General features: G+C 45.5%; 1 protein-coding gene across 1 annotated transcript in view; it reads right to left on the minus strand.

The window, feature by feature from the left end:
• FAM124A (family with sequence similarity 124 member A) overlaps window positions 1-22581 on the minus strand; it is a 121105-nt gene that overhangs the window by 80260 nt on the left and 18264 nt on the right. Inside the window, exon 3 of the mRNA XM_018056710.1 lies at window positions 1472-2205. Within this exon, the coding sequence (XP_017912199.1) occupies window positions 1472-2205 (734 nt within the window). The remainder of the gene's footprint in view (window positions 1-1471; window positions 2206-22581) is intronic.

The following is a 22581-nucleotide window of genomic DNA, read 5'->3' on the forward strand; positions in this document are numbered from 1 at the left end:
TAGACAATCAACAAGGTCTTGTATAGCACAAGGAACTCCACTTAATACTCTGTAATAACCTTATGAAAAAAGAATCTGAAAAAGAATAGATATATGTATAACTGAAACACTCTGCTGTATACCTGAAATGACCACAACATTGTAAATCAACTATACTCCAATATAAAATAAAAATGAAAACAAATAGTGTTTAGTTCAGTGAATAATAAAGCAATATTATATTTTATTTGCATAATTCAAAGAGAAATCTGAAAATTACCTCTTTCCTTTAAATCATAAATATGTCAAGGTGACTTTTTTGACTTGAGCAATGTGGCCTAGCTATAGTTTGAACCAGGTATGACATGTGCCAAATTCTCACTTCACTTTGCAATATGTGGATTATACCTCTGATGTTTAACACTAAAAGCAACAGAAACTATGAAACTTTTGTCTGTGATTCAAGTAAATACAATCAGCCAGCATCTTTCAAGACGTCGCCTAACTTGCTATCAGCTTTCTCCTCTCAGGTAGCCGTTTGTGAAAACCAAGATGCCAAAAGCAGAGGCATTTCAGAAAGACAAAATTGTATATGCCTGGAACTGATTTACCTGTTATTAGTAATTCTAGAAAGCCAGGGTCTTGAAAGCATGTATCAGGTAGGGCATACAAAGGACATTTTTAAATCTATATGCTCAATTTTGAATTTAAGACTGGAACTTTATGACTTCTAACAAGTTGGGATGATTGCTGGAAGGATGGGAGGAAAAAGGGGTCCAGTAATTGAACCAAGACATTAACCACAGAAGCAACAGAAGAGCCTACTGCATCCATTTCCTTCTATGTATTTACTCCCCTCTTCCCATGCTTAATGAAACCAGAAGCCCCAAAGACACCGCAGTACTCCTTAAAACGCCCAGAAGGCATTTCCCAGTAATCACTGAATTTCAACAATGTAATGCCCAGTAGCAGAAGGGTGAAGGGTAGAAAGTAGGGGAGGCACCAGAGCAAAGAAGAAAACATATCTTCTCTACTGAATGTCAACATATTTTACAGTGGTCACGGATGGCTTTTCCTGAAGTTCCTTTGTGGAAATGAAGAATTCATCGGTAAAAACCGCCTACTTGCGAGGGAGTAGACTAAACAATCTTTAATAGCAAATTCCCTGGGATATCAGCTCATTCAAGATCCCCTGGAACCCCAAGCATTTAGTGGATGGATGCTTGTCACAGGCAGTGGCACTAGAGGGATCAGCTGTTGCTGGCTTGGGGCACATGACCTCGGCAGCAAAGTGAAAGCCGTTTAATTAGAGTATGGACACCTTGACTTGCTCTTCTAGCCAGAAAGAGGGTCACTGATCCCTCCTTTTTCTTAACTCCTTGTTTTGTAACAGGTACTTGCTAGGGTTTCAGGAAAAGCCATTTCACTTGTTTCTCTGTTATCGTCAAAGGGAGACAGCCACAGGCATACAGACGGACATTCCCCCAGGTACCTGCAGAAGGATCTTGTTGCCGTCATGGTCCTCTGTCTGCCAGCGCCCCTCACTGATGGGGCTGCAAGGGTTGGGCAAGAGCGGCACCAGCTCCCCGATGTCCCTCACCCGGAACTCCAGCACGGAGGAATCGGTGGGGACCGGGGTCTGGTCACAGGGCAGTCTCTTGAGGGAAAACTGGATGTCCACGTCCAGATTGGAGAAAATGGGGAAGATGCAGAAGTCCGCTTTCTTCTGGCTGGGGCTCCGCCTGAGGATCAGCTCGTAGAACTTAAGGATGTCGGCGTAGTTGTCATGGCGACAGTAGATGGTGAAGCGCACAATCTCCTTGCCGTAGTGCACCGGCCGGATGGCCCAGAGCGGCGTCCCCGGGGCCAGCGTGAAGAAGTCCTGGCTGCAGGGCAGGTAGGGCAGGAACTTGCCGGGCACGCGCTCGGTGTGGTGGTGGCGCCAGGGCGGCCGCTGCAGCGTGCGGTGCAGCTGCAGGATCGGCTCCTCGCCGTATTCCTCCTGCAGGAAGAGCACCACCGCCAGCGCCGGCTGTGCCCCCTTGGGGACCCTCCTCCGCCGGCGGCACGCCCGCCTTTCCGAGACCCTGAACAGCGGGAGGTCCGGGTGGATCCACGCCAAGACCTTGTCGATGGCCTCCTGCAGGGGGCGGGATTCCCCTGGGTCCGCGATGATGTGGATGCTGACCAGGAAAGGGTCCTGCGCCTCCTCCGTGGAGTACTCACCTAGCGACACACAAAAAGAAACCCCAAAGAACACAGGGTGACTACTTCATGAAGGTGGCCTGCAATGACATGCAAGGTCTTGGCAGAAACAGAAGCTCCATTTGAACTGACTCCTTGATCTCATGAAATTCTGAACCCAAGTTCACGTGCAAATAGGAGTGTTGGGGCACCCAGCTGCCTGCCAATGCAGGAGACATAAGAGACTGGGGTTCCATCCCTGGGTCGGGAAGATCCCTGGAGGAGGGAATGGCAACCCACTCCAGTATTCTTGCCTGGAGACTCCCATGGACAGAGGAGCCTGGTGGGCTACAGTCCATACAGTGGCAAAGAGTTGGACACACGACTGAAGGGACATAGCTGGGCATACACAACAGCAGCCTCAAACTCAAGAACTATTACCCTGGTTCCCAAGCTGAATGGTATTAGGACGACCTTGGCGTGGTACTGCAGCAGGTTGAACGTTTCTTCCATTGAACAATACAGCCAAGTCTCCATGCGTTTGGAAAGGATACCAGAGCATTAAGCATTAGGTGTACAACATTTGCTTCCCAGGGGGCGCAAGCAGTAAAGAACCTGCCTGCCAATGCAGGAGACATAAGAGACATGGGTTCGATCCCTGGGTTGGGAAGATCCATTTACACCGTTTAGAATTTCCCAGGGTTACTGTAGTGCCTTCCCCCACAAAGGTTCCCTATAAGCACTCCTTTGGTTTGCTTATTTCGTTGGCTTATTCATCACTTTGTTCATTCATTTAACATTTATGGAACCCTTTCTAATGGACCCTAACCCTCTAATGGACACATCAAGCCCTGGCTGGTGAGGCATCCTGCTGTCGCACTGGTGGGGTGGCCAGGAGGCGATTGTCTTGCTGCTGGAGACAGAGAGAACAATCCAGGGGGAGGGGTGAACCCCATGTTCTGTCAGAGCTTCCTAGGCCTGTGGTTTGGGGTGGGGTGAGGCATAGTTGGACCATCACTGCCCGTGTCATGCTGCCTTTTGGACCCCTCCTTGGGCCACATCCACCCAGAAGCCCGCATATCCCGAGTGGGTCAGTTCCCCTCCCCATGTCCTCTGGCAGAACATCGGATTCCAAGTGTGAAGCTGACTATTTACCTTCGCAACCTTCTCCCATGGGGTGAAAAGTTTGCCGGCCACACTACTTAAGGAATGTTCTGCATATTTTATCAGATAACCTGATAAAAACCCTATTCTTACTCATAATGGCTCTCTTTTCATTTAAGTTGTATCACGATCCAAGGGAAATCAAGGAAAATTTAAGTCTACTGTGACTTGGAGGGCAAGATTCATCTAGCAGCTAGACCTGTCTCCACATACATGCCTCACAATGTCCACTAGGGTGTTAGGCACAGGGCCATCATGCCGTCGGTAACATTTGAGAAGAATGATGTTTTTGTAGGAACCATTGTTTCAATCGGTTCACATGATGAAAGGTGGTTTTTTTGGTAGTTAAGATGTTTCAAGTGGGTTGACAGGTACATTTTATCACAGGCACCTATGATAACATGATCTTAATTTTGCTGGAGCAAAACCTGTCTGAATTTTCACTGGAACCCTGACTCTTAAATTTCTCACTTGGGAACATTTGTGTGTGTGAGCTCAGTCGTGTCCAACTCTTTGTGACCCCATGGGCTGTAACCTGCCAGGCTACTCTGTCCGTGGAATTTTCCAGGCAAGAATACTGGAATGGGTTGCCATTTCCTTCTTCAGGGGATATTCCCAGCCCAGGGATTGAACCTGCTTCTCCTGCATTGGCAGGTGGATTCTTTACCACTGCACCACTTGGGAAACCCATTTTGGGAACATTTAGCTCAGTCTGTTGTTGCCTCTTTGTCCTTCACTCATTCATCCACGTGTTTCTTGAGCAATCGCGATGTACCAGGCACTGAGAGACAAGGAAGCTGGCACCATGACTGCTACACAGTCCATTAATATAGACTCTGGCATGACTAGTGCCCCCTTAGAGTATATGACCTGCACAGCCACAGGCAGCAGCCATAAAGAACCATGAGCCACAAATAAGAACCTCATAACTTAGCTGGGAAACACAGACATAAAAGATTAAAATTCCACCTGACATAAGTCTATAGGAAATACTGTACAGGAGAATCTTTGATGCGGGAGGATTCTAAAGTCACAATGACATAAACATTTACTATAGACGACCTACCACTGAAAGTCCCTTGAATTTCCAAGATGGAACTGGAAGGTCCTGACTTGCAACAAGACCACACAGCCAGATAGATGTTCCTTTGGTTGACTAGTAAATGAAATAAAGGTTCATGGCACGGCTGTTATAAGAGTCTTGTATCATTTAAACACTAGACCCCTGCTCAGTAGGATGTGTCTTTCATCTACAGGAGGCTTCTGGAACTAATGTAATGATGACTAATGTAACAGCAAAGTGAAGTCTCAGTACTCCCACGATCATGGAGTTGAATGGTGGGTGGAATTATTCACGCCCTCTCTCTCTCTCTGTGGTTGAACATGTATTCCCAAACTGATACGAGTTAAGTATGAGCATGATGCGATTTCAATTTACTATCATGCCACAACGGAAGGAGCAATTTTTTCTCCACAGGGCCTCTGAGAATGCTTTCTGGAAGGGGCTCCAGGTGAATTGGGTTTTGATAGGTCAACAACATCTCACAATAACCCCAAATGCGGGGGAGATCACTGCAGGAAGAGGGAAGACTGTTTATAAAGGCACAGATCAGTATGAAAAACAAGCACATTTGGAAGTGGGTGGTGAGTAACTCTGAAACACTGCAACAGATGCAGAAGGAAAAATGAATGGGAGCCAAGTTGTACAGGGCTTCAGCTCAATTTCGGAGTGATAAGGGGGCAGTGAAAGTTTTAATAAAGGGATGTTGGAATCAAGTCAGGGGAGGTTGGCTGCAGGCAAAGTAAGAAGTTAGAAAATGAGTGATGAGTCTAGTAAGAGATAACAAAGATGTGGGAAATTACATTATGGGCCCTGGTTCTTTATTCTCTCCTGTCACCTTTCTCTCTGCCATGTGGCTTTATACTTCCTTCCACTAAATGGTTCAAGTGCATTCCCCTACCCTTTGACTTTGAATGAGACCATATGGCTAGCTTTGGCCAATAGAAACACACAACAGTGGCATGTGTTTTGGCTTGCTTTCCTGTGCTTCTGACATTTCCACGAGAAGAACACGCTTGGGCCAGCCCACTGGAGCCAGAAGGGAGGATGAGAGCCATGTGGAGCAGACCCAGCCTAGCTGAGCCTGGCCTCCATCAGCCAGGACCGGACACCCAAAGACATGTGGTAAGAGCCACCCAACTGAGCTTGGTCTGGATCAGCTGACCCAAGCCACTGTTTGGGGATTGTTGTTACACAGCGATACTTACAGCTACAGGCAGAGTCAGTGGGTATACAGAAGAGGCATAGTCTTAGGCTATTTAGGAAGCACAGGGAGTCCAGGGCCTGGGGATGGGGGCAGGAAAAGCAGGAGAGGAGCTGACCTTGATGTTTCTGGCATAAGCAACTTGTCTGATATTGATGTTTAACTGAGGTAGAAAACAGGAAGAATGGCAGGTTTGTGGGGAAAGATGAGCTCTCCTTTGGCCAGGCTGGCTTGAGATGCCCCAGTGACTTCCAGGAGGGATGTGTTGTTGGCAGTGGACCTGCATGTTGCCGAGGTAATGGGCTGAACTCAAGGATGGACCAGTTATCTTTGGGCCACATTCCCTTTCATGCAGTTACCTCTTAAGTGTGTGCCCATATTGAAAGAATCGGATGTGACTTAGTGACCAAACACCAACATATTGATTTGAACTGATGAAAATTCACCTGGACAGCTTTAAAAACAATCAGAATTCATGGGTGATTCTGGTCTTTTCTGTGCATGCTCCTTCTGCTCACCTGACTACTTTCTGTTTCACTGAACATGAGCACCACTATCAACAGAAGCATAATTGATGCAAAAGTAGTGAAAACACAGACCAATGACATTTCCCACCGGTCAGGAGCTTCAGTGGTGGCAGGAGGAGACACCACGGTCACCGGCAATGCCTATTTCACTTTTCCACGGTGTCCTCATCACCCACCAGTGGAGATACATGATTCACTAAACAGTAATGGATGCTCACTATAAACGGAAAAGAAGGGCTTTGAATAATTTGGGGATGAAGACTCTCACTTGAGAAGATTACTATTGGTTTCTATGAGGGAAAGAACACATGGGGTAGGAAGAATGTTTGGGAAAAGAAGTGGTCAGAGCATCAGACTGTCCCAATAAGATCCTGACCCCATCAGGGGTGTGCACGTGGCCATGGATGTGGGGTGAAGTTGTTGGCTAACACACAAGTGACATTCAGCATGGGCTGGCACCTTCTCAACATTCTATATGTATGAACTCACGGAATCCTCATAAACAACCCCAAGAGGAGGAGGTGTGACTCTAGTCCTCATTTTATGATTATTTTAAAAATGTATTTATTTTAATGGGAGGCTAATTACTTTACAATATTGTGATGGTTTTGCCATACATTGACATGAATCAGCCATGGGTACATGTGTTCCCCATCCTGAATCCCCCTCCCACCTCCCTCTCTTCCCACCTCCCTCCCCATCCCATCCCTCTGGGTTGTCCCAGAGCACCAGCTTTGAGTGCCCTGCTTCATGCACTGAACTTGACTGGTCATCTGTTTTACATATCACAATATACATGTTTCAATGCTATTCTCTCATATCATCCCAGCCTCACCTTTTCCCACATAGGCCAAAAGTCTGTTCTTTACATCGGTCTCTTTTTTGCTGTCTTACATATAGGGTCATTGTTACTGTCTTTCTAAATTCCATATATATGCATTAATATACTGTATTGGTGTTTCTCTTTCTGACTTACATCACTCTGTATAATGGGTTCCAGTTTCATCCACCTCATTAGAACTGAGTCAAATGCATTCTTTTTTTTAGCTGAGAAATATTCCATTGTGTATACGTACCTAGACTGTGCAGATCACAACAAACTGTGGAAAATTCTGAAAGAGATGGGAATACCAGACCACCTGACTTGCCTCTTGAGAAACCTGTGATCAGCTCAGGAAGCAACAGTTAGAACTGGACATGGAACAACAAATTGGTTCCAAATAGGGAAAAGAGTATGTCAAGGCTGTATACTGTCACCCTGCTTATTTAACTTATATGCAGAGTATATCATGCGAAATGCTGGGCTGGAAGAAGCACAAGCTGGAATCAAGATTGCCAGGAGAAATATCAATAACCTCAGATATGCAGATGACACCACCCTTATGGCAGAAAGCGAAGAAGAACCAAAGAGCCTCTTGATGAAAGTGAAAGAGGAAGAGTGAAAAAGTTGGCTTAAAACTCAACATTCAGAAAACTAAGATCATGACACCTGGTCCCATCACTTCATGGGAAATAGATGGGGAAACAGTGGAAACAGTGACAGATTTTATTTTTCTGGGCTCCAAAATCACTGCAGATGGTGACTGCAGCCATGAAATTTAAAGACCCTTGCTCCTTGGAAGAAAAGTTATGACCAACCTAGAAAGCATATTAAAAAGCAGAGACATTACTTTGCCAACAAAAGTCCATCTAGTCAAGACTGTTTTTCAGGTAGTCATGTATGGATGTGAGAGTTGGACTATAAAGAAAGCTGAGCACCAAAGAATTGATGCTTTTGAACTGTGGTGTTGGAGAAGACTCTTGAAGGAGATCCAACCAGTCCATCCTAAAGGAGATCAGTCCTGAGTGTTCACTGGAGGGATGGATGTTGAAGCTGAAACTCCAATACTTTGGCCACCTGATGCAAAGAACTGACCCACTGGAAAAGACCCTGATGCTGGGAAAGATTGAGGGCAGGAGAAGGGGACACAGAGGATGAGATGGTTGGATGACATCACTGACGCAGTGGTATTACTGACTCAATAGACATGAGTTTGAGCAAGCTCTGAGAGTTGGATGGACAGGAAAGCCTGGCGTGCTGCAGTCCATGGGGTTGCAAAGAGTTGGACACAACTGAGCAACTGAACGGAACTGATATGTACCACAACTTCCTTATCTGTTCATCTGCTGATGGACTTCTAGGTTGCTTCCATGTCCTAGCTATTGCAAACAGTGCTGCAATGAACATTGGGATATATGTGTCTCTTTCAATTCTGGTTTCCTTGGTGTGTATACTCACCAGTGGGATTGCTGGGTCATATGACAATTCTATTTCCAATTTTTTAAGGAATCTCCACTCTGTTCTTCACAGTGGCTGTGCTAGTGTGCATTCCCACCAACAGTGTAGGAGGGTTACGTTTTCCCCACACCCTCTCCAGCATTTATTGTTTGTAGACTTTTTGATGGTAGCCATTCTGACTGGTGTGAGAAGGTACATCATTGTGGTTTTGATTTGCATTTCTCTGATAATGAGTGATGCTGACACCTTTTCATGTGTTTGTTAGCCATCTATATGTCTTCTTTGGAGAAATGTCTATTTAGTTCGTTGGCCCATTTTTCGATTGGGTCATTTATTTTTTGGTATTGAGCTGCATGAGCTGCTTATGTATTTTGGAGATTAATTCCTTGTCAGTTGTTTTATTTGCTATTATTTTCTCCCATTCTGAAGGCTGTCTTTTCATGTTGCTTATAGTTTCCTTCGTTGTGCAACAGCTTTTAAGTTTAATTAGGTCCCATTTGTTTGTTTTTATTTCCATTACTCTGGGAGGTGCATCATACACGATCTTGCTGTGATTTATGTCAGAGTGTTCTGCCTATGTTTTCCTCTAAGAGTTTTATAGTTTCTGGTCTTATGTTTAGATCTTTAATCCATTTTGAGATTACTTTTGTGTATGGTGTTAGAAAGTTAGATCTAGTTTCATTCTTTTACAGGTGGTTGACCAGTTTTCCCAGCACCACTTGTTAAAGAGATTGTCTTTTCTTTATTGTCTCTTTTATCAAAGATAAGGTGTCCACAGGTGCATGGATTTATCTCTGAGCTTTCTATTTTGTTCTGTTGATCTATATTTCTGTCTTTGTGCCAGTACCATACTGTCTTGATGACTGTGGCTTTGTAGTAGAGCCTGAAGTCAGGCAGGTTAATTCCTCCAGTTCCATTGTACTTTCTCAAGATTGCTTTGGCTATTCAAGGTTTTTTGTATTTCCATACAAATTGTGAAATTATTTGTTCTAGTTCTGTGAAAAGTACCACTGGTAGCTTGACAGGTATTGTGTTGGATCTATGGATCACTTTGGGTAGTATATTCATTTTCACTATATTGATTCTTCCAATCCACAAACACGGTATATTTCTCCATCTATTTGTGTCATCTTTAATTTCTTTCAACAGTGTTTTATAGTTTTCTATATATAGGTCTTTTGTTTCTTTCGGTAAATTTATTCCTAAGTATCTTATTCTTTTTGTTGCAATGGTGAATGGGATTGTTTCCTTAATTTCTCTTTCTGTTTTCTCACTGTTAGTGTATAGGAATGCAAAGGATTTCTGTGTTTTAATTTTATATCCTGCAACTTTACCATATTCATTGATTAGCTCTAGTAATTTTCTAGTGGTGTCTTTAGGGTTTTCTATGTAGAGGATCATGTCATCTGCAAACAGTGAGAGTTTTACTTCTTTTCCAATATGGATTCTTTTTCTTTTTTTTCTCTGATAGCTGTGGCTAGGACTTCCAAAACTATGCTGAATAGTAGTGGTGAGAGTGGGCATTTTTTAATATTATTTTTTAAATTTTATTTTTAATTGAAGGATAATTGCTTTACTATAATGTGTTGGTTTCTGCCACACATCAACATGAGTCAGCCATAGGTATACATATGTCCACTCCCTCTTAAGCCTCCATTCCCACCTCCCAATCCATCCCACCCCTCTAGGTTGTCACAGAGCACTGGTTTGAGCTGAGTCAAACAGCAAATTCCCACTGGCGATCTATTTTACTTACGCCAGTGTATATGTTCCCATGCTACTCTCTCAATTTACCCCACCCACCCCTTTCCTCACTGGGTCCACAAGTCTGTTCTGTATGTCTGCATCTCCATTGCTGCCCTGCAAATAGGTCCATAAGTAACATCTTTCTAGATTCTATTTACATGCGTTAATATATATATTTGCCTTTTTCCTTCTGATCTGCTTCACTCTGTATATGGGCTCTAGGTCCGTCCACCTCATTAGAACTGACTCAAATGCGTTCCTTTTTATAGCTGAGTAATATTCCATTGTGTACATGTAACCACAACTTCTTTATCCAGTCATCTGTTGAAGGGCATCTAGGTGGTTTCCACGTCCTGTGTGTGTGCGTGTACATGTGCATTCAGTTGTGTCTGACTCTTTGCAACCCCATGGACTATAGCCCACCAGGCTCCTCTGTCCATGGAATTGTCCAGGAAGAATACTGGAGTGGGTTGCCGTTCCTTCTCCAGGGGATCTTCCCAACCCAGGGACTGACTGTGTCTCCTGCATCTCCTGCATTGGCAGGTGGATTCTTTACCACTGTGCCACCTGGGAAGCTCTTCCATAACCTAGTTATTATAAACAGTGCTGCAATGAACATTGGGGTAGGTGTGTCTTTTTCAATTATGATTTCCTCAGGGTATATATGCCCAGTAGTGGGATTGCTGGGTCACATGGTAGTTTTATTTCTAGTTGTTTTTTTTTTTTTTTTTTTAAGGAATCTCCATACTGTTTTCCATAGTGGTTATTATCAATTTGAATTCCCACCAACCGTCCTAGAGCAGGAAGCTGAGGCATGAAGAAGTGGAAGAAACTGCCAAGGGCACAGAGGCAGGGAGTGAGAGGGCAGGCACTTGGCCGCGGCATCTGAGGTCTGTGGGTGCCATCCCCCTGAGGTTCTGCAAAAGGACTCGCCTCCCAGCTGAAGGGGCAGCTGTCACTCTCCAGCCCTTTCTGGCCACACTGCTGCCACTTCCCTCTTCTGCTCGCCTGCCTACTCCTCGGCCCCAGTCCTAGCTGTATTTTGTGGCCACACATTTACATCTCTTCCTTCTGGCCCTGGGTCTCTGAGGGAGAATGCCCCAGAAACCACCTCCCTGAGGGTACATGCCCCGGTCTCTACATCTGAGCACTGTCTTCAAGGGGAACTGGATCAAGCCAGCATTGCAGGTGGGCGTGACAGGCACATAAAAGCAGAAGAGCAACACTGGGGAAGCAGCCGGTACGAGAGGGGGAAGGTAACTTCTGAGTCTCCAAGACAGAGTTGTCAGTGTGCCCAGCGTCGGGCCACCTCTACCAGCAGCACAAAGGTTTCCCGGGGAGCAGTAACAAAGGCCAGGCTGAAGCCTGCACGCCTGAGTGACTGTTTACAGCTCTGCAAAAAGGGCAAGATGCCCAGCCTCGGAACAGGGAACGGGGCTGAAAGGCATTCCACCAAGCCTGGCTCGCCCAGGCAGCGCAGGATGCAACCCTGATCGACCAAGCAATGAGGATGAAGACCTGACCCCTGTGCTCCCGTGAACCATAGAGACACCAGCAGCCAGTATCCTGTCCACAAGAAGAGTCGGGGGAATGAGTGCTGATGTTAGGACACTCTGGCTGTTGCCAGCCTGTGCCCATTGCCTGTGACCCCGAAATAAACAGGCTCCAAGGGGGACAGAACGCAGCTCCAAACCACCATCGGGCACTGGGGTTACACACGCCCCAGAGAAAACCTGCCTCCACGGAGGTAGATAGAAAACCAAGTATTAGAGGGGCAGGAAAGAAAATGTGAATAATTAATTGCCATGAAAGGCCTCTCCGCCTCCCTGGAGGAGCAGGGACGGTGTCACTGTAGGATATGCCTTTATCATATCTATTACACGGCTTCTCAAAGGCCCTCAGAGAACACCTGTTCAGTGAGGGAAGGACGCAGACCCAAGAGGCCAAAGGGCGGATCCCCTGCCCCCTGCCAGGGCTGGAGAGAGATTGGAGCTGTTCACCAAGCTTTCCAACTGGCTTGTGGTTCCCAAGAGGACGAGGAAGATTGCTTCCTGTGTGATTATATACAATTAGATTTTCCTTGGAGAATGTATAACACTGTAAGCAGCTGTAAGTAAAGCGCTGCACCAGGTCAGGCCTTTTATGAGGCAGAAAGAGTATTATTAACTTGAGGATTTGTTCCCTTTACACCAATATTTTACTCTCTTGTATATTCCCCTGTTTTTGTCTTGTTAAGTGTAACAGAAAATAACTTACACGATAACAATAATGTATTGTGTTCTTATTGTTTGTCAGACAGTATCTTAAAAGCCTCAAATATCTCATTTAAGGTTTACTTGGCTTTGATCCCTGGGTCAGGAAGATTCCCTGGAGAAGGCACCCACTCCAGTTTTCTTGCCTGGGAAATCCCATGGACAGAGGAGCCTGGCAGGCTATAGGGGGTTGCAAGAGTGCCACACAACTTAGCAACTAAACCAACCAACGAATTTTTAAAACACCACCATGATAAAGGTGAGGCAGGAGGTAGAGGCTCCCCAAACCCCACCTCCCAGCCCTGGGGTAAAGTGATTGGATATTCATTCCCTGTGGATCAAAACTCAAAGACAAGAGCAGGACCTTTAAGGGAGGAGGCTGGGCCCTGCCCGGACCACATGTTTCTTTTCTTGAAGTCAGGAGACCTCCCTGACCACACATGAGCAGAAAAGGCTCCCCGGAGGCCAAAGGCGAGTGATGCCAGGGGATGTTCTCCACCCATACGCCTCTTCAGTAAAATCCATTTTGGCTAAGAGATGTGTGTGCACACATGGGAGGATCCCGAGATATACCAAATATGAACTGTGAACCAGGCAAATCAAAATGACCGGCCAAAGGAAACCCAGAAGAAATACCCCATAAAAGTAATTCAAACTGCCACGAGTTCAGCGACTCTCTCTCCCTGAGTCTATCTGTGTGTCTGTTCACATGTACTGTACTCTTTTCCCTCTCAATACTTTACTAGCTTCACTACTTTCTGTCTTTGTGGGAGTTCTTTCCTGCAAGGCCAAAGGGCCAGAGCCCTTGGCATTGATCACTGGTCTAGTGGCTAGGATGAGGTGCCATCACTTCTGCGAACTAGCCTCAATCTCTGGCTGGGAACCCAAGCCCCAAGATCAAAGGTATATCGTTTCTCTCCATCTTGCAGGTGAAATGTTAACTGACTTGCCAAAGGCCATTAGGCTGAGGAAGAACTGGGTCTCTATGTTCCTCAACATGTGCTTTTTCTTTTTTGGGGGGTTGCGTACCATATGGCTTGTGGGATCTTAGTTCCCCATCCAGGGATCAAATCCACAGCCCTTGCCATGAAAGAGCAGTCTTAACAGGACTGCTAGCGAAGTCACCTTGCCGCTTTTATTTTTAAGTAAATTTACTTATTTTCCCACACCACACAGCTGGTGGGACCTTGGCTCCCCGACCAGGGATCGAACCTGGGCCCCCTGCAGTGGAAGCGCAGAGTCCTAACCACTGGACTGCCAGGAAAGTCCCACTTTTTCTTGCCTCTTGAGCCCACCAACCTTATGATCATCCTGCCCTGAACCTCAGCCTGCCTGGCCAGGCTCCATCAGGAGATGTGGTTGGGTACTTTTGCTGTGAATGGACTGACCGATGTGTCTGGGCAGCTTCTGGCAATCTCTGACCTGTGTGGGGGTCCTGAGTCTGGTGGAGGCACAGGGAAGGGGCTGAGTCCTCCTGCTTGTTGACAGATGACCTGATGCTGGGCCTCCCACTGGGTCATCTCAGTGCTGCCTGTGGCAGGACCCCTCACTGCCACTCTCTGCATCCCAAGGCTTCATGCCAGCCTTGCCTGCACTGTCGCCTGCTGTCTGGTGTCCGCCAGCCTGGCCCTCCTTGCAGAACTGACAAACTGCTGTGTCCTCAAGACACTGACTTCCTAATAGCAGGTATGTCCAAGTGAAGGTCCAGATCACCTGTTCCAAAGGGAATGAATGCCTGGCCAAGTCTAAGGACATGACAAGGTCAGACACCCCTTTCTAGAATTTCTGGGCAATGATTAATGTCTCTTGTCATTTTATCCACCGTTTATCACTGACAGTCTGCAATTCTGTGACAATGACTCGGGCTTCCCTGGTGGCTCAGCGGTAAAGAATTTGCCTGTGATGCATGAGCCACAGGAGATGTGGGTTCGATCCCTGGGTTGGGAAGATTCCCTGGAGGAAGGCATGGCAACCTCCTCCAGTACTGTTGCCTGGAGAATCCCCATGGACAGAGTAGCCTGGTGGGCTACAGTGCATAGTGTCACAATCAGTCAGACATGACGGAAGCGACTGAGCATGCGTGCACGCACGGCACTGACTTATTTAATCAAGGAATGTTTATGGAGCACCTACTATCTGCCAGAAGTGTCAGATACAGTGGTGAATAAAACAGTCTCTGCATTCATAGAACTTATCATCTAGTTAGTGGGGGAGATAGACAATAAACAAATTAAGATGAAGTCAGGTACCTAAGTGCAATAGACACTTCACTGTACAAACTCATGTTCAATGTGGGTACCGCAGGGGTTTCCAAGGCAACAGCCATAACCCCTACCATCACCTAAATAAACTGTCCTGGACCATTCCAGGGCCCTAAGATCCACAGGGCCCCCACACAGCTCAGGAGGCCAACAGAGTCTGAACAAGGGCCCCTCCAGCTGCTGCAGGCTGCTTGCTTCAGGGAACCTGGCTCCAGAGTTTAGCTAGAGTCCCTCCAACCTCAAATGCAGGAGGTTGAATAAACTTATTTACATTTCTAAAGCCCCATTCTGAAGCACCCAACAGTTCAGCGGCTTGGATACCTAATCTACTGACCAGATGCACTGGACCAAGTGGCAAAAAATCCACAGAAAACGGTGGATCAGGTATGTAGGATCCACACACCCAGGGCATAGACTGATGTGTGAAGTAAGATTGGGTCAGAAAGCAGGAGGGAAAGAGACCCCAGACTGACAAGGAACACAAAACCAGCTGCGTAAAAGTGCCACAGGGGGCCAACCTCTCACCATTAAGCTGCCTGGTCTTTCCTGAATGCCAGAAATAGAAGCTGCCAGAAAGGGGCTTCCAAATTCCTTCCTGGGAGAATCTATTCATCCGAAATGTAATGAATAACCTGCCTTCAGCTCTGTTTTTTTCTTTCAGTTTTTCTTAAAGCCAGTTCTTCGAACCTCTGAACTAATTAAAAATTGAAGCAAACCCCTTTGTCTCTGACAACACTTAAAGCCCCAGACATTCTCAATTCTTAGTACTTTTATGATTTTGACAAGGCCTTTGGTTGGCCTGAAATTTTGAGCTGTGAAGAGAATAAGACTGGTCCCAGTGCCAGCCCCAAAATACAGTCAAAACGAGACACAGGGTTGGCAATAGTGGCAATCTGGTGGCAGTGAGGTACATATAGAATATTTAACATAGGGGATCCAAAATGCTTCTCCTCTCAGCCTGAATTCACAGAGCATGCGTGCATGCTAAGTCGTTTCAGTGGTGTCCGACTCTGAGATCCTATGGACTATAGCCCAGCAGTCTCCTCTGTCCATGAGATCCTCTAGGCAAGAATACTGGAGTGGTTTGCTATGCCCTGGTCCAAGGGATCTCCCAGACCCAGGGATCGAACCTGCATCTCTTAAGTCTCCTGCGTTGGCAGGCAGATTCTTTACCACTAGCACCACTGACTTTCCTGTAATTGAAGAATGGAATACAGGCTAAAATACCTAGTCTATCAACCAGACACACATGACCAATGGCAGAAAACCCATGGAAAATGGCGCATCGGGTGTGTAGGCCACACACACCCAGGGCATAGGCTAATGGGTGAAGTCAGAAAGCAGGAGGATCGCACAGTGGTAAAGAATCCACCTACCAATACAGGAGACTCGAGTTCGACCCCTGGGTTGGGAAGATCCTTTGGAGAAGGAAATGGCAACCCACTCCAGTATTCTTGCCTGGAAAATTCAATGGACAGAGGAGCCTGACTACTGTCCATAGGGTCGCAAAGAGTCGAACATGACTCAGCATGTACGCATATAGACTGAAGAAAAAAAAAACCCCTCTGTTTTCCTTTGACAGAGGAAAACACTAGGGTATCTTTCTGATCCTTGGGCTTTTGTAAGAGGTACGGCTTTGCTGTTACTGTATTTGACCACTCTCTCAATTTTCCTCATCTGTTGCAGAAACAATGTCAGGAATCTGAACATGTGATTCGTATTCTTAAGCTCATTCTAAAACTATTAAGAAAGAAATAATATAGAAAGCAAGGCAGATGCTTTAGACACACTGCATGTTTTTTTTCATGTGGAACTGTGATGTCCACTTGACTTTAAAGGTATTTCTAAGCTTTGCTGTGAGACAAACCTCCAGATGGGGAGAAAAGGGGGAATCAAAGGCCAGACACCAACCAGCCAGGAAGGACCAAGTCACTTTAAATTCCGACACTGCTTGACCGCAATTCTGGAAGAGGGCCGGGAAGTTGATATGTGATTAGTCTGAGAAGCTTTAATTCAGCTAAAAACACTTAAGCATATCTGGCATAGTTATTCAAGTCCTGAGGACTTAATGATTTTGCAAGTTTATGAGAAGGTAAGACAGGTCTGATGCACACTAACATCCAATGCTTAGCAACAGTACTCGGGGGGCTTCCCTGGTGGTCCAGGGACTAAGACTCTGCACTCCCAATGCAGGGGGCCTGGGTTCAATCCCTAGTCAGGGAACTAAATTCCACATCACACAACGAAGACCCAGTGCAGCCAAATAAATATTAAAACAAACAAACAAACAAAGGAGTGTTCAAGCAACTCCAACAATAAAGAAATTGTTTTAAAACGTACTAGACCATTTATGTATAAAAATTATACTGTCCAGAATGACCGCAGAGTCTCTAGTATTCTACACACGATCACTCTACTCAGTAACTGCCATTTTTTCAGGAACATGTTGTATCTTATCATTTCCATCAGTGGCACAGTTCCCCTGAGAGTGCCAGGACCTCAATAAAATTCTGAAGATTTGGAGGTGAGGCAGCAGGGCTTGCCAACAACACGATTGGAGGGTTAATCTTGTTTTAAGAAGTAAGGTGTATCCATCAAAGCCAAACAGACAAAAGAGGAAGATGTTAACCAAACCTATCCCCAGGATTTGTTCACCAAGACCGCTCAGCCTTACAATGGAGCTAGCAGGAGGAACCCTCATAATTACTGTAATTAAGATTTATTTTAAAAAGGGATTTGTCTGGCAGGATGTTGAGAAATGAGACGGGCCATGATTAGTCGTTACAAGTCTAGGAAAAAAAAACACTACGGAGTGCATATAAAAGACATGGTGGATGGTCTTAGGAAAATCACTGATTAAATCTGGTTTTGCTCGTGGTCAAACTAGCAATACGGGAAATAGGGCTTGTGGACTCTTTTATTTATTTATTTTTTGCCCTAAAATTCAGTGAAACATTCAAAAGCTTTGCCAATTTGAATAGGATATTGATGTATCCCCGGTCCTTGTTTCCAAGTTTCCTTAGAAAAATATGTATGTTACAGCCCATTGGAAGAACAAGCTTCCTGGGGGCAACTCAAAAATTAAAGATGGGGGAGGGACATCCTTGGTGGTCCAGTGGTTAAGACTCCATGTCCCAATGCATAGGGGGCAGCTTAGCCTATGATCCCACAGGCCATGCGGATTGGCCACAAAAAAAAAAAAAAAAAAAGATGGGGGAGGCATTTAGGTCTGCTCCCACCCACCGCCACCCGCCGGCATGTTTCAGATGACGTCAGACAATTCACCCAAGTTGACCAGTTAGTCAATGGCAGGTCGAGAAAGAGAAGAAACACATCTCAACTCCTAGTCTGCGGTTCTGCCCGGTTCTGAAGTTCCCTTTCCTACTGATGCACCCAAGGACTGCAAAGCAGGCAGAGACAGAGTCCCTTCCCGAGCTCACAACCTAATTAAGAAAGCAAGACACTCACACATGAGCAATATAAGAAAAACACAAACTGGGAGGTGGTAGGTTTAGGATGCTCTAGAGGATAAATTGCAGAGATAATAACCGAAGTTCTCCTCTTTCCCCGTTTTCTTAGTGCCTGCTTCCCTCCACCTGCAGAGTCCGGGCTGTTCCTTGCTTCAGGGAGTGTGGGGGCTGACGGACTCATTCATCACGCTTCTGAGTTTAGGTTGTTTTCCAATCACAGCAGAGCAAACAGCCTGGAAGCGTGAAGCTCTCTACTGTGAGGATTGGGGGGTTGGAGACGGAAGAGGCTTTCTGAGCCAAAAAGGGCTAAAAACCTAGAGCAGGGGGTTCACCTTGTGAACTGGAAGCCAAGAAGAAGGTGAGGTGCTGTGGGCGTGGCTTTTCCCGCTCAGATGATGTCATGTTTGGGCTCCTGGGGGTAAGGAAAAGACGGGAAGGGACAGGACCAAAGCCTGGATGTCAGAAAGTTTCTCACGATGGGTCACGTACTGAACTCCCAGGCTGAGCCCTGCGGGGTGGGGCCCCCAGTGCAGACCTGTGCCTTCCCTTGCGAGGGGGTAAGGGCAGAGGCTCAGGAACGAAGTTCAGCTCTATTACAGAGATATACGGCAGTTCCACCTTTATACCTGAGCAGGTGACTGTGAAAAATTCCTACTCACTGTAACAGGAGGTTCATAGAGAGTTCTCACCAGACAGCAGAAAGTGTTACAATCCAACTGATAGGTACCCCCTCTAAACATGCCAGCCTACAGAAAGACCTCCAGCTTCTAAGTCTAGGTTATCTATGACTCACACATTTTAGCCTCACTAGGTTCAAGCCTGAGGCAGTGGAATATTAAAAATGGAATCACAGAGGAAGCCCATTGTCCCAGCAACAGACAAAAGAAAGACTTCTCACAATTATTCTTGTTGCACAGAAGGAAAGAGAAGTCCTTTAAGCATTGGTTGCACAGCTCAGCCTCACTCCCTTTTGATATCAATAATAATGTCAGATGTCAGAGTGAGATAAAAAAAGGGGGGAGTGAAAGCAGGTAAAATGTTTCTTCTCTTCCATAACCAGTGTATTGTACAAAATTTGAAAGTTTAACAAATGTGGGGGGCTTCCCTGATGGCTCAAATGGAAAAGAATCTGCCTATAATGCAGGAGTTCCAGGTTCAATCCCTGGGTCAGGTAGATGCCCTGGAGAAGCGAATGGCAACCTGCTCCAGTATTCTTACCTGGAGAATCTCATGGACAGAGGAGCCTGGTGGGCCACAGTCCACAGGGTTACAAAGAGTTGGACATACCTGAGTGACTAATGCCTTCACAATAAATCTGGAGGAAGGAGAGAAGGTTTACAAAGAAAGAAAGAAGGACTAATGGGATCCTCTTTGCTTTCTTGGTCAATTCAGATTATAACCTTTAGTGCCTATGACCTGGCTTTTTACATACTGTTCCCTGAATATTCCCAACCTGTTATCCCCTCAAAGGTTAATGGCAACAATTTTGATGTTGAATAAAGATAGAAATTGGCTACTGGAGGGAAATTACTTTTCATGAAGCCTGTGCAGGGTACTGATGGTGTTTGGGTATTGTTAATAATGCCTGAGGTTGGAGCGGGTGTATAATCAATATCATTCATTTAATGAGAACCACAGAACAGACTCCAACTTATGGGCCTCCAAAAGCTGGGTCTCCCTGTTTACAATCTACTCTTTAGAGCACTTTTACCCATTCTTATTGTGTACATGTGAGTATAGTGTGTGTGAGTAGCCATCTATACAGTTTTTTGTGCATAAAATCTCATTTTTTATAAGACCCTGGCACTCAAATCCATGCCCACAGGACAGTGAAATAGTTCTTCTGGAGAATAACCAGGCAAGAGCGATCAAAGCTTTAAAAAGTTAATATTTGACAATTTCACTTGTAGGAATTTATCCTAAGGAAATAATGAAGGATATGCATAAACTTGTGGTATAAAAATATTCCTGCCAATGCTTATTATAATAGTGAAAAAGAGAAGAGGACCAACAATAGGGTACCAGTGAATGAAGTTTGGTGCAGAAAGAAATACAATGGAATACTGTACAGTTAAACTATTACAGAAGTAAGTTTGGTATATAAAGAAAGTTTGCAATATGCTTAGTGAGAAAATCAGACTATAAAACTCTCCAATACTACTTTTGGTAATAATATACATATATGTAGGAATATAGATGCCCAGAAAAAAATCTGTAAAGTCAGACACCAAATTATGACTTGTTTCTGGATGGTAGCATTCTGAGTTTTCTTCTTTTGGTGAGAAAAGCACCTGGCATGCTAAGGGAATGTGTAATGGCAGCTATTCACTTTTGTTCCCTCTTTTGGGATGGGGGTGGGGTCCCAACAACCGTGGTAGACCAGATGTCCCTGAAGTGTCACTTCAGCCCTTCAGGGAAAATCTGATCATGAGAACCCTGCCTCCGTTTTTCTTTCACATCCTGGCTAGAAATTGACACCCTTTATATAGTTGAAATCACACAATTAAAACTTATCTTTGAAGCCAGAAGGACTACACGACAATTTTTTGGAAACGGATGTCCATGTAACAGACCATCAGAGGAATTATCCATATGGGATACTGAACTCAGACTCTGATTCCCTGATGAGTATCTTTGGTTATTGCTTTTCTCTTATCAACTGTCAAACAGTAATACTGTCTAGTTTTCCAGGTTCCCACTCAGAGGACTCTGAATATATAGATTCCACACCATCAACTAACTAACGTTCAAAGTGCATTCACAATTTCAGCTCCAATAGGTTCATTCACCTCAGGTTTCATTTGCTAATGCCATGATCATATAGATAAAGCTGCTACTTGCTTCTCAAAAGAACCCCAAACAAACACCTCTAGCTAGCCTGATAAAGAACAGGTCCTATGTTTTAAAATAAACTATGCTTAGAACTTCCCTTGGTGGTCCAGTGGTTAAGAATCTGCCTGCCAATGCAGGGGACATGGGTTTAATCCCTAGTCTGGAAAGATCCCACGTGCCACGGGGCAACTAAGCCTGTGTGCCACAACTACCAAAACCAGCACTTTAGAGTTGGTGCTCTATAAGAACAGAGTAGCCACTGTTCCCCACAACTAGAGAAAGCCCACCCGCAGCAACAAAAACCCCGCACAGCCAAAAAATAAAACACATTAATTTAAAAAATCTATTCTTGGAGGAGGAATACAATTCTCTTCTTTTACACTATCCATAAAACAACTTAAATATTAAGTGGATAATTTTATCTAGATGTTATAGTTATACAAATCCTAGAGCCCACAGAGTGAGTGAAGTCACTCAGTTGTGTCTGACTCTTTGTGACCCCATGGATTGTAGGAGCCTACCATGCTCCTCTGTCCATGGGATTTTCCAGGCAAGAGTACTGGAGTGGGTTGCCATTTCCTTGAATGTATCATGAAAAGTTAGCCTCTGAAAGTAAGAAACTTGGATCAACCACCTCAATCAGGGATGATTAAGAGCAATCTTATTTATTGGGGGGAAGGGCTAGATCAGTGCTCTGCAAAATATAAGTACAAACTCACTTGGCTTAGGAGTTCAGGGGTGGGGCCTGGGATTCTACATTTCTAACAGAGTGATGCTGATGCAGGGGTCTGTGGACTATACTCTGAGTAGCAAGTTTTCTTGTTTGGTGATATAATGTGCTGTGCCAAGCCAAGACTACCTTGTCTGGGCAGCTGACAAAAGGTGGAATGGGCAAATACCTGCACCAGCTGCATTTTATAGCTCTCAGCCTCTGCTCAGCTCCACCTGTGTGGCTGCAAGGCCCAGACCTGTCAAAAATGACACTCACAGGGCTGAGGCATCTATATTAGTGTTCCCTACAAGCTACGTGCTAAATGGCTCTGGCCCTAAGAGGAAGGCCCAGGAGCAGAGCAGCTGTCTCAAACACGAAGCCACAGTTGCCCCAGGGAAAGCCTCAGTGTCGGAGGCCCTGGGAAGAGGCCACAAGCACCAGGGCCCTTCTCCATACGCAGGAGAGCCAATTCCTAACTGGAGTGAGACCAGTGCATCCCCAGGAGGAGAGAGAGGCTCTGTCCCACACGGCTGCAGGAGCTGGCAGTGGGTGGCCCAGATGCCCCATGCTAGGGAATGCAATAGGTATTTCTGAGTAAAAGCAGTAATCCTACTCTTTGGAAGGCAGAGCCACAAGGCAGGAGAGACTGGACAAGAAAATCAGACTGATCTGTCTACATGCACAACATCTTAATGGCTTCTGATTGGTCTCTGTGACCATGAGCACAGATGAGGAAGGGCTGCATCATCAGTGGTAACGTCACAGAGCCTGTCCAGGGCTGAGGCATCATTCCAGTTGTGCAGTAGCTCACCGCAACCTCCATGAGGGCAGCTCTGCATGTGAACCTAACTGTTAGGCCAGAACAGGTTCTCACGCAGAATAAAAATGGAAGGAGTTCTTGTTTGGGGTTCA

This window comes from Capra hircus, chromosome 12, assembly GCF_001704415.2.
Source record: "Capra hircus breed San Clemente chromosome 12, ASM170441v1, whole genome shotgun sequence".
NCBI classification, from domain to species: domain Eukaryota; kingdom Metazoa; phylum Chordata; class Mammalia; order Artiodactyla; family Bovidae; genus Capra; species Capra hircus.